This window comes from Chelonoidis abingdonii, chromosome 4, assembly GCF_003597395.2.
Source record: "Chelonoidis abingdonii isolate Lonesome George chromosome 4, CheloAbing_2.0, whole genome shotgun sequence".
Taxonomy (NCBI): domain Eukaryota; kingdom Metazoa; phylum Chordata; order Testudines; family Testudinidae; genus Chelonoidis; species Chelonoidis abingdonii.
In genome coordinates, this window is record NC_133772.1 from 108,416,658 (window position 1) to 108,428,666 (window position 12,009).

General features: G+C 40.9%; 1 protein-coding gene across 4 annotated transcripts in view; it reads left to right on the forward strand.

The window, feature by feature from the left end:
* TTC6 (tetratricopeptide repeat domain 6) overlaps positions 1-12,009 on the forward strand; it is a 162,106-nt gene that overhangs the window by 50,877 nt on the left and 99,220 nt on the right. For all 4 annotated transcript variants that reach the window (XM_032789971.2, XM_032789965.2, XM_032789969.2 and 1 more), the window contains exon 5: positions 838-1,047. In XM_032789971.2, the coding sequence (XP_032645862.1) occupies positions 838-1,047 (210 nt within the window). The remainder of the gene's footprint in view (positions 1-837; positions 1,048-12,009) is intronic.

A 12,009-nucleotide genomic window follows, 5' to 3' on the forward strand; every position in this document is an offset into this window, starting at 1 on the left:
ATAATTTTAACTTTCCAAAGCTAATCAAAGGTATCAGGTCTTACAAAGCCAACAGATGAAAATAAATGTGTAGTTTATGTGCCTGACTGTTTTGGATTTATGAACTGAAAGAAGTTAGGATTAGTAAAATGTTCAAGTGAAGATAGCGCCTCATTAACGTAATTAACTCCAAAACTTTATAAACATTATTTTCAAGGAACTCTATCAAAAGAGTTAGGGTTCATCTACACTGCAGCTGGGAGCGTGCTTCCCAGGTAGACAGATACTCGCTTGCTCTGCTCAAGGTAGTAGTGTGGCTGGGGGTAGAATGGGTAGCAGCTTGGGCTAGCTGCCTGAGGACAAACCCACCTGGACTCCTTGGGTGGCTAGCCCAAGTTGCTGCTCATGCTACTTGCAGTTACACTGCTATTTTTAGCACTCTAGCTCCAGCAGAACTAGCATGTTTTTGTCTACCCACCCTGGGTACACACCCATAGTCTTACTCATGAGTTTGTGTAATGTTTCAGCATATTTACATACGTGTACATTTTAGGGGTCTGATCCTAAGTACTTACACAAATGAAACTCTCAATAAAGCTCATGAAAGTTGTGCTTGAGTCAGGAGAGTCTGACTTTGTCCTGTGTAATTAATTTCTACTTTAAAGCTGTTGTCAGGGATTTTAGCATCTTCTTTTCTTTTCTGTTAGTTGTACAATAATTTCTGCTAATTATAGGTATTAAAACTTTAAATACAGTCTGTGTGATTCTAATGCAGTAGTAGAATAATCTGTTTATGTGAAATCTAGATGTCAGAAGACAGTGAAAATGCTAAAATAGTTGATTTTTTTTGTCCCCCAGAAGTCAACATTATCCAGTTATTCATCATCTGTGTACTGCTTCCCCTAGTTATGCATTGCCTGCTGATCTACAGCTGGCTTCAAGAGTATATCATACTTTCGACAGAAAAGGGCATTATCTTTTATTTACAGCGAAGGATCTGGACCACCACGAGGAAGCATCACTCTGCTCAGAAAATATTACTTTTGAAGAACAAATAGAAAGAAATAGGTATGAATCTATAATCTGTTTTCAGTTTTATCTTTGTAATTATAATTTAGTTTAAATGAATATTAGTTAAAGAATAACTTTTCTGAAGGTTTCATTATTTTAATATTATTAAAGAAATGTTCTGGAAACAAAATATCTTAATAGATTCTGTATTAGGCTGGCACTATAGACATATTTTAATATTATTGTTTATATTAATCTTTAAACCACAGACACCTAGAATTCATATTGCTCAGAACATTAAAGATATTGTTTTGCTTTTGACTTATTAAAACAAATCAATTTTTCAGTGAACATTTTGTGGATTTGGCCTCAGTCTTGCAAATGCTTATGCTCATGCTTAAATTTACAAACTTGAGCAGTCCCATTGTTGTTAATAGGACTACTTAAGGCAGTCAAGTTCTGCATGCCTTTATGAATTGAGACTTTAAAGCTCAGTCCCACAAACCCTTACTGAGAGAAGACCTTACACAAGTCCTGATTCTGGAAGCACTTACATTTCTGACTACCTTGAAGCATCTGATTAGTTCCATTGATTTCACTGGAAAATGCATGTACATAAAGTTAAGCACAGATTGTGAGTCAACAGGATTAGTTACGTGAATACGGGCTACTCATGGGAGAGCGTGTTGCAGGATTTTAACCATTAATTTGTGAGTAATTTATTTAAAATGAAGTGACTGTTATGTAAAATATTTTAAAAAAATCTAAGTTAACAATGATAGTACAACATACCAAATAACAGGATGATCTGTCAACAGGTAATTTGTTTTACAAGGAACAGTGATGAAATGTTAACAGTACTCTGCTTTGTTGTCTGCCTACTCATGTTTTATAGTGTTGTCACAACACTAATTTATGTCTTTCCAGTGTCATTCAGATTAGTTCCTAAATCTCTTTCTGATTTTCATACAGGTTTTTGCAGTTCCTTTCTCTTACTTGAAGAAAAAGTTAAATATAAATGAGAATTATCTTTCACCTTCATTGTGTAGTGATTATTTTAGTTACATTTTTGCTATACTTATTTTTTACTTACTTTGTTCTGTTGATGCTCAGGAGATTTAGGATTGGACATCTAATACTTTCAGATATTCCTTCACAATTTTCAGACTGGCTGTTTTCTTCGTATGGGCTGTTTATATCCCCAGATCCAGTCATACTTACAAAAATAAAAGATCATTTCTGATAAGTTTGCAAATGGCTCAAACATCTGTTAGAATGGTAAATAATGACGACCGGTCAGTTCTACACAGCAATCTGGATTGCTTTCTAAGCTGGGCTCACTTGAACAACGTGCATCTTTAAAAATACAGGCACATGTAAGGTTATACTGCTGGGAATAAAGAATATAGGTCATGCTTGCAGGATGTGGGACTATATTTTGGAAAGCAATAACTCTGAAAGGGATTTAATAGTCATGGTAGATAATCAACTGGACATGAACTCCACAGGAATACACTGGCAAAGACAGCAAACATTATCCTTGGATGTATATGCAAGATGATATTGCATAGATGTAGGGAGGTGATATTACCACTGTGTATGGAATTAGAGAGACTATTACTGCAATATTGCAGTTCCTTCTGGTGTCCACACTTTTTAAAAAGGATATTGACAAATTGGCTCAGAAAAGAGCTATAAGAATGGTTCCAGGTCTGGAAAACCTCTTGCCTTATAGTGAGAAATTAACAAAGCTCAGTCCATTATTTTTATCCAAGAGAGAGTTAAGAGGTGGCTTGATCAAGGTCTATAAGTACCTGCATGGGGAGAAAGTTTCTAAAGAGAGCCTTTAATTTAGCAAACAAAGGAATGTGAGATTCTCTGTCACTTGAAGTGTTTAAAAAAAGACTGAATATCTCTGAAATATAGGCTAGAGCTCAACCAGAAATTATAGACTTGATGCAAGAATCATTTGGTGACATTTTATGGCCTGTATTATGTCAGAGGTCAGACTTGATGGTCATAATGATCTCTTATAGCCTTAAAATCTGTGAGTCTATGAAAACTCTTGTGCTATCAAGATAACAGTAGTTTTTCTTGAGTATTTTTGTCAGGCTACTGTGTTAGGCCCTTTCTTTCATTTTGATCTATGCAGACTTTTTTTCCTCCCAGTAGACTAGTACTGCTCCTTTTGATTTGGGTATTCACCAGGGGTGAAGTTGTCTTAGAACCTCAGTGAGTAAAATTAGCAAAACAGAGATTTTGTGTTTAATTTCCCAGATGTGGATCTGCCCCAATGAATGTGTTCATCCCATTCCAAACCTATCGATCATTTCCATAAAGTAGATAAAAAATTCCTAACAGTGTGAAATATCTGACTCTGTTTTTGAATGGTGACAGCTAGGATTTAGCAGGCTATCAAATACCTGGAAATATGCCACCTGATGAAACTTTGTGAAGTAAATAGTGAAGGAGGAAAAACCTTCTGTAAAGTAAGCTCTCTAACATGTGACAGGTGAAACTTCCCAAGCCTCTAAAGTTTTTTTTGACCCCTAAGGGTCATGGCTAGGAAGACAAGTCATGCTCCTTACTGTTGGCTGCATAACACCCATAAACTAAACTCTGTCCTTGGAACCATTCAGTCAGTTCCTTTCAGACCATAATCAGAAGGCCTTCTCCAATTAATGGCTTAATTGATGCATGGAGCTGGAGATGGATTAAGGGTTTGTGGGGCCTTGGGTCAGAACAAGTGGGGGTCCTGCCCCACCCCTTCTACCTGAAGTCCCCCCACCTCTGCCTGGCCCTCCTGACGGGGAAATGGGGTTGAGGCACGGGGGCAGCACCACCCATGCAGCAATCCTGCCAGGGAGTGGGGTCAGGATGCGGGAGCTTGCCCGCCCCACCCGCCTGGCACTCCTGCTGGGGAGCAGGGTCGGGGTGTGGGGGCTTCCTCTGCTCCCCAGCAGAAGTGCTGAGTGGAGGAGGGCAAGCCTCCGCACCTTGAGATCACTCCCTGGTAGGAGCACCAGGCAGGCAGAGTGTCCATTTTCCTGGGGTCCCCCAATTGGCTGGGGCCCCTGGGCATGGGCCACATTCGCCCAGTGGCTGAAACATCACTACGTGGAGCATTGGCCTTGTCACCAGTGCTGCTGGTACCTTGTGTCCTGAAGAGCTTGTTTCTCCTACATCTTCCATCATTGCATCATAACCAGTCCCCAAATTGGAGCAGAGTGGTGACCAGGGAGATGATGTTTGCTAGCTGTACTCTAATGGGCTGATGTTCTAATCTGTTTCCAAATACAGTTCTGCTGTAAAGAAGCAGGAGGATAGCAACTCTGTGACAGAGGGTCTGACTTTCCCCCAGTTTTTTAAAAAACTGGTTATGTTGGCTGACCCAGTTAGCACTGGGCCAGGAATCAACAAGTTTTGCAGCCAAGTGATAACTGAGCCATGCAATAGGATTGCTGTGACTTTGCAAAGTATGTTGCACAGCTGGTGAAGCATTTATAGCTGCCATCTTGTATTGTCTCCAAGGATCTTCCCTGAGGATGCTGCCAGCTATGGGTCCTACCTTCTGCATGAAAGGATAGTGGTTGAAATGGCCATGGCCAAAGGAAAGTCCAGCTAAGTATATGGTACTACACCTCAGAACTCTAAATTTGAGTTATTGGATTCATTTGGAGTAAAGGCTTTACCACTCCATAGCTGCAGCCCTTTCTGTTGTGGTCTATCTTGCCTTCCTGACTAAAAGGCAGGTTAAGGTCCCTCAGAACTAGCACCAGGAGCCCCGAAAGCTAGTTCATGAAGGTGTAGACCTGGCCTGACACCAGGCATTGGCACTCGTTGATGGGGGTGATAACAGTACAGAAAATTATTGATTCAGTTTGATGCCAGCAGGTGCACTTGGCCTGCAAATGTCTGCATTCCACTGGGATGTTCAGAAAAATCTCAAAAACCTATTCCAGTTCATAGAGCTTCTTTGGTAACAGGTAGAGACCTCTGTACAGAAGGCAAAGGAGTTGAAAATGCTTTATAAAGAAAAGCTTTCACATTAGTAGCGGTTTCAGAAGACTCATTATTCCAGTGTATGTGGCATGCAGCTTAAAAAAGCAGAAGCCAGAGTTTCCTAAGCCATTAACTATAATTCCTTTTCCTCCCCCTCATTTTCTTGTCAAACGACTTCTGGAAAGATCCCAACAGTTTAAGATTTATGAGTCAGAGAATGTTAAGTAAAAATATTTATCAATATACGATGCTTTTGTGTCTTGGATGCAAGAATCTAGAACAACTTTTGCTGATTTTAATATTTTCAATAGTTGGCTAGTTTTCTAGATTTCATGCGACTCAATTTGTGTTATGGCCTCAGTTTTTCACTTTTTTATTTACTAGGCATAGAAGTGGCCATTGTATTCTATATTTATGTTTTATCTATATGTCATTGATGTTGATGGAACTACTTGCATGCTCAAATATTTAAGCATATGCCCGACCTTGCTGAATTGAGGAAGTATAGAAAACTGAATCCTCTGGAGCACTGCCATCTTGTGGCACCACCTACCGCTTTGAAGTTGCCTGGTTTTAAATCTTTTTAAATCTATGTGCCATGCGAACCTACAATCTCATAGGTACAATTTGTCCTACACTAGATAAGGCTTCTTTCAGAATATAATTGCACATACTGAACTACTGAGACATGACTAGCTCCTGCATTTGACAAATTCTACAAATACAAAGAATCAAATTAGAGTAAACATGTTTTTCTGTGCAATGGATAGTCGAATTCAAATTTATACTGATGTCTGCACTTACAATAACAATAGTTTTAGTTCTCTTCATGTGTTGGTGCTAGTTTTACGTACTTAAATTGACGTTTGTTTGCTTGTAACAAAGACCAAGGAATTCTGCAGTGGTCTATTACAGAATTTTATAGTTGGACTGATCAAGAAAACTATAGCTTCAAGTTTGCCTAAGATAGTAATGCTTATTTCATTCTTCTGTTTATCTTATGTACCAATATGTTCAATTTAAACATTAAAAGAGGTATTTTGTCACCCCATTTCCAGCAACATATCCTACAAGAATTGTAAAAAATGTCAAAGATATAGTATTGTATTCTATAAAACTCCTTTCAGCAGGAATTTCTGTACTTCTCTGGGAGTGCAGATTTTACTTTTTTGCCAGCCAATAGAAACACAATACCTAGCACTTTCCTCAGTTTGTTTTTGTCTCCAGAAGGTCAAGTCTGTAAGGCATTTCAGGTTATATCAACTTTTTATTGTTTGACATAGACTTCTTAATCTGAAAACTACTTTGATCAAAAGTGCAGTTTTTGTTGCTTATTTCAATTACTTTTTAACTCAGGTGTCAAAAGTGGGTTTTTCTCAAGGGTGTTTTATATCTTTTATCACTTTAATTTATATTCATTCTACGCAAACTCTCAATAGGAGTCAGAACCTGCAAAATCTTAGAAATAAAGAAGAAACTTGAACAGATGAAAGGGCAGACACTTGCCAAAAAGCTAGTTCCCCTCCCCCCCATCAAGTTAAGTACCAGATCTTTAGTTAAGACTTCTATTTGAAGAAAGAGAAATCTCAGATATATTTCAGAGACTGTTCAAGATCACATTACGTTCAGGTCCAAAGCCTTTCTCTCTGAGTCCCTAAGTAAGGATTGCAGCTTCTTTTGCCCCAAAGCTACTTTTTTAGGACTCCTTTTAAAAATTAGCAAAGAGTCCTGTGGTATTTTATAGACTAACAGACGTATTGGAGCATGAGCTTTCGTGGATAAATATCGACTTCGTCGGATGTATTCACCCACGAAAGCTCATGCTCCAATATGTCTGTTAGTCTACAAGGTGCCACAGGACTCTTCACTGCTTTTACAGATCCAGACTAACATGGCTACCCCTCTAACACTTTCAAAAATTAATCACTCCAAATTAGAAGGCACTTTGTTTTAAACTGATGCTCAGGTATGCTAAAGCCCCTTTACACTGCTCTAGTAATGTAAAGAGGTCTTAAAATGGGAGAAAATTACATATAGTGTAAATGAGAATCAGGCCAACTATACTGTATGTTAGTTAGATTACAAATAAATATGAGATGAAATAATAGAAACTTAATTGTATGAATTCAAAGAGAAAGATTGTAGTAGCTGTGCTGGCCCCATGATATTAGAGCAACAAGGTGGGCGAGGTAATATCTTTTATTGGACCAACTTCTGTTTGTCAGAGACAAGCTTTCAAGCTGCACATGGCTCTTCTTCAGGTCTGGGAAAGGTACTCAGAGTGGCACAGCTAAATACAAGGTGGAACAGATTATTTAGCATAAGTAGTTAACACAAATATTACCTCATTCACCATGTCTCTACAAAGAGAAATGTCATTATTAGTTTAGTCTAGCGGTTTTCAGTCTGTGGTCTGTGGACCCCTCTGGGTTCGCAGACTATGTCTAAGGGGTCCATGAAAGGTTGTCGTTACCATAGAACAATGGTTTTCAACCTGTGGTCCATGGACCCTGGGGGTTTGCAGACTATGTCTAAGATTTCCAAAGGGTTCCACACCTCCATTTGAATTTTTTTAGGGGTCCGCAAATGAAATAAGGTTGAAAACCACTGGTTTAGCCTTTTCAAAAAACAAAACTGTATAAAGCCAGCAGATGTCACTCTGAGCATGTACTAATGGGGTCAGAATGATCAAGAGTCAAACATAATATATGTTTTTATGTATACTTAGATATTTAGCAATAAATTCTCTCTTCTGTGTGTGTGTGTGTGTGTATATATATATATACACACTATGTTTTATCAGTTCCATTTCGTTATATATTTTTGTAATTATATTATTTTCATAAAGACCAATTATAACCAAAAGGTTGAGTATTCAGTGTGTTATGAAATCATGACAAAAATATAAATTAAAACAAAAATATAAATATAATCCTTGCTTCCTATTGTTAATATATTTAAAAATATGATGCAGAAATTCTCTATCAGTATAAATTATCAAGCTGAATGCCTTTTAAAAATAGCTACTTAGCTGATAAATGTTAATCAAACCTGGAAGAATGAAAATAGTAATGTTTTTTGGGCAACCCCATCATTCCCACTCCAAATCTGTTATTGATGAGCTACCAGGCACAAAGTGAATAGAAGTAGAGAATGGCAAAAATGGTTATTCAACCTGACAGTTGTATATACATTATGTAAGAAGTGGTTAGTAAATTTTAATCTGAAACATTATAAAAGTGCAAAATGTATCAAGACACATGGCTTTTTACTTCTTATCTTAAATGCTTGAGACTGTCACTTTCTAAGGTCAGATATTCCATTTGTGTGGCATTTGCAGTAGGTGATTTTATAAAAAATAAAAAAACCCTCCCAAAATCAGAATCCAAATGACAGGATAATCACTTAGGGTATAATCCAAAACCCACTGAGGTCCACAGAAACCCTCCTGCTGACTTTACTGCACTTTGAACTTAAATATGTAATGTAACGTAAAGTATGTGAGTAACTCCATTGACTTCCATGGGACTTCTTTTTATGTTTAAAGTTATGCATGTACTAGTTAGGCCTCAGTGCTGCAAACACATGCTTAAATTTAATTCTGTTAAAATAAATGGGGCTACTCACATGCTTAAAGTTAAGCATATGCATAAGTGTTTGCAGGCTCAGGGCTGTAGGTCCAACATGCATGTGAAACACTAGTGTGGCCCTCTTGTGTCTTCACATAAAGCACATCATGGGTTTGGTCTCACAAGTTTTCCTGAAATCACTTATTTGAGTGTTTGCGCATGCCCTTTCCACTGGGTGTGGGCATGCACAGTTGTCAGAGCTTTCTCCCTCAATGGTACCCACTGGGGTGGCTCACATGCCCCTGTCACCATATACCACTGCATGCTGGTATAAGAGCATGGAGCTGTCCCCAACCCCCTCAGTTCCTTCTTACTGCCAGTGATGGTTGTCGGAGTAATCTCAGGCTACGTCTTCACTACCCGCCATATTGGCGGGTAGCAATCAATTGCTCGGGGATCGATATATCGTGTCTCATCTAGACATGATATATCAATCCCCAAACACGCTTATATTGATTCCAGAACTCCACCAACCCGAATGGAGTTGCGGAGTCGACATGAGGAGCCGCGGACATCAATCCCGTGCCATGAGGACGATGAGTAATTCGATCTTAGATACTTTGACTTCAGCTACGTTATTTACGTAGCTGAAGTTGCGTATCTGAGATCGATTTTCCCCCATAGTGTAGACCAGCCCTCACACTTGTCTTCATAAGCTTCCCTCACTTTTTTGTATATAACTCTCTTTTATTGTTAGGAAGTTGTTAGTTAGTTAAGTTTGTTAGTTTTAGTGATAGATTTTAGTTGTAGGTGTTTTGGACTAGTATTTGTCTTTCGGTACTGGGATCAGTACTGAAATGATGCCGCATTTACCAGGTTTTAAATCCTGCCACACTTGCGCTAAACCTGTGCTGGTCAGTGGTCCACACACCACCTGTTTGAAATGTTTAGGAGAATCCCACATAATGACGAAAGTCACATTTGTAAGGGATTTAAGCTCCGCTCAAGGACAGTTAGAGTGGTGAGGCTCAAATGTTGCTCTTGGAGGCAGCACTTTGCCCCCCGCATCAGACCTGTCTCATGCAGAGAGAACCCCAAGTACATCAGCCTTGGTGTGGAGCACACAGGAGGTGTCTGCAGCTCCTCAGTCCCATTTGCTGGTACTGAAGAAAAGAGTTACACCTAGGGCTGGCACTTCCATTAGGCGTCCCTAGGCGGTCGCCTAGGATGCCAGGATTCGGGGGGCGGCATTTTGTGCACTCCCCATGGGGCGCACGGGATCTTCCAGTTCCACTCCCGTCGCGTTGCCGAAGAAGGACCTTCTGCCAATGTGCCATGGAAAACAGCGGCAGGCAATTGAGCAGCTCAATGATTGCCGCTGTTGCCTGCGGCATTTCAGTGGAGGGTCCTTCTTCGGCGGCATGATGGGAGTGAAACTGGAAGCTCCCGTGCACCCTGTGGGGAGCACACAAAATGCCACCCCCCCGAATTCTGCCTATAGTGCCAGAAACACTGGCGCTGCTCCTGCTTACACCCTCCTCAGGCTTGGTACCTCACATGGGGATGTTGGTGCCGAAGCCTAGTAGAAGTAGAGACTTTAAGGCACAGTCAGGTTAGAGTCTCTCACTGGAGCACTCTTCAGCTAAGAAGAAGGAATCACCACCTCCAGAGCTGTGCCAGGTCCATTGAGGGCATCCCCTGAAAGATCTCTGCAGCAGAGCCATCAGTCATTGTTGCTTCCAACCATCCCAGAGGCATAAGCAATCACAAGGGACTTGCTTAGCCTTTTGGTAGTGGTGTCCCTGGAAGTGCAAGAAGGTTTACAGTCGGTACTGATGCCTGCGTCACCTTGCTCTCCATGTCAGGAACTCACAGTACTGTTACCCCACGAGCTTCCACAAAGGCTGGTGCAGTCAAAGGGCAAGCCTCCAATGGTATCCTCAATACCACATCCATCATCTCCAAGCTTGGGCTACCTATCCACAATTCTAACTGGTTCTGCACCCCCAGTGTCAGACATTTCAGATTCTTCCTCTTCATACTCAGAGGTGTATTCTTCTGTGTCCCATCCAAGACAGAGGACATACCCTCCATCTGACTTTGGGTCATGCAACAGTCACAGCACTGGTCGTCTCCTCCTATGGAGCAATGCCCCAGTCAAGGTGCAGTTCCAGGCCCATATCATAAGTTGTTCTGGACGCTGTGGGGTGTCCCTGATCCTGCAAGGACCTCCCCACAACCATATCATCTTTTGTCATTGAGCTTACTCTGGGGGCATTGGCACCAAGAGTATCATTCTCCAGTACTGAGTACTGAGGTCATAAAGGTGGCTTCCTCATCACAAGTCATGGAGCAGTTACTGCCTTAGAATCCTGTTCTGTCTTTTCCTTGTTGCCAGACAAGACTGTTGGGGTGCTTTGACTGAAAGCATAAGCTCTCGCATTGGCACACAGATGCCTCAGCCTCTGGGTCACATGTCAAGGTGGGTTAACACACCAGGCTGCATCTCAGAAAGCTGCATGCATGGCTAGTGTCATTGAAATCCCCAAGTAATCATCATCTGGACTAGATGGTTCATGTACCAGTGTCAGTTTTGCGGTCTCTGGATTGGTGGATGAACTCTCTGAAAGTCTGTGTGGAGGTCCCTTTTATTCCCCTGCTACCAGCCTTCACTTTAGTCACAGATGCATTAGCTCTGGGTTGCAGGGCTCACGTGAGTCTCTGGGTGAAGGTGTCTGGTTGCCTCAGGATCTGATTGCTCATATAAGTATCAGGGAGTTAAGAGTTGTGCGACTAGCCTGCTCAGCTTTCTTCTGATATATAGAAGGAAATAACTCATTAATTTTCACAGACAACTCTGCAATTATGATTTACATAAATAGACAGGAGAGTGCAGTCATGCCAGGAGGCAATTTGCTTCTGGGACTTTCGTATAACCAATTCAGTTAATCTCAGGGCTGCTTATCTTCCAGGGAAGCAGAATACATTAATAGATTGATTGAGCAGGACTTCTCTGATCATCATGAGTGGTCTTTATGCCCTGATATCACCAGATCCATCTTCTAGCTCTGGGGGACTACTCAGATGGATCTGTTCGCAACAAAGTCCAACAGAAAATGTCATTGGTTTTGTTCCCGGGAGGTGTCAGACCAGGTTTGGTGCCAGGTGTTTTTGGTTACCCTGGAAAGACCCCCTCCTGTATGCCTTCCTTCTGATGCCCTTGCTGTCCAGAATTTGTTCAAAAGTCAAACGAGAGTATGCTCATCCCATCCTTATAGTATCCAGCGTAACTTTGACAATACTGGTTCTTGACCCTACTGACCTTATCAGTCAAGCCTCTGTCTCTCCCACTGGATCTAGATGTGATTTTGCAGGGCTGCAGCTGCCTGCTTCATCCCAGCCTACAAGCCCTCCATCTGACAACATGGATGCTTATTGCTAATGCATT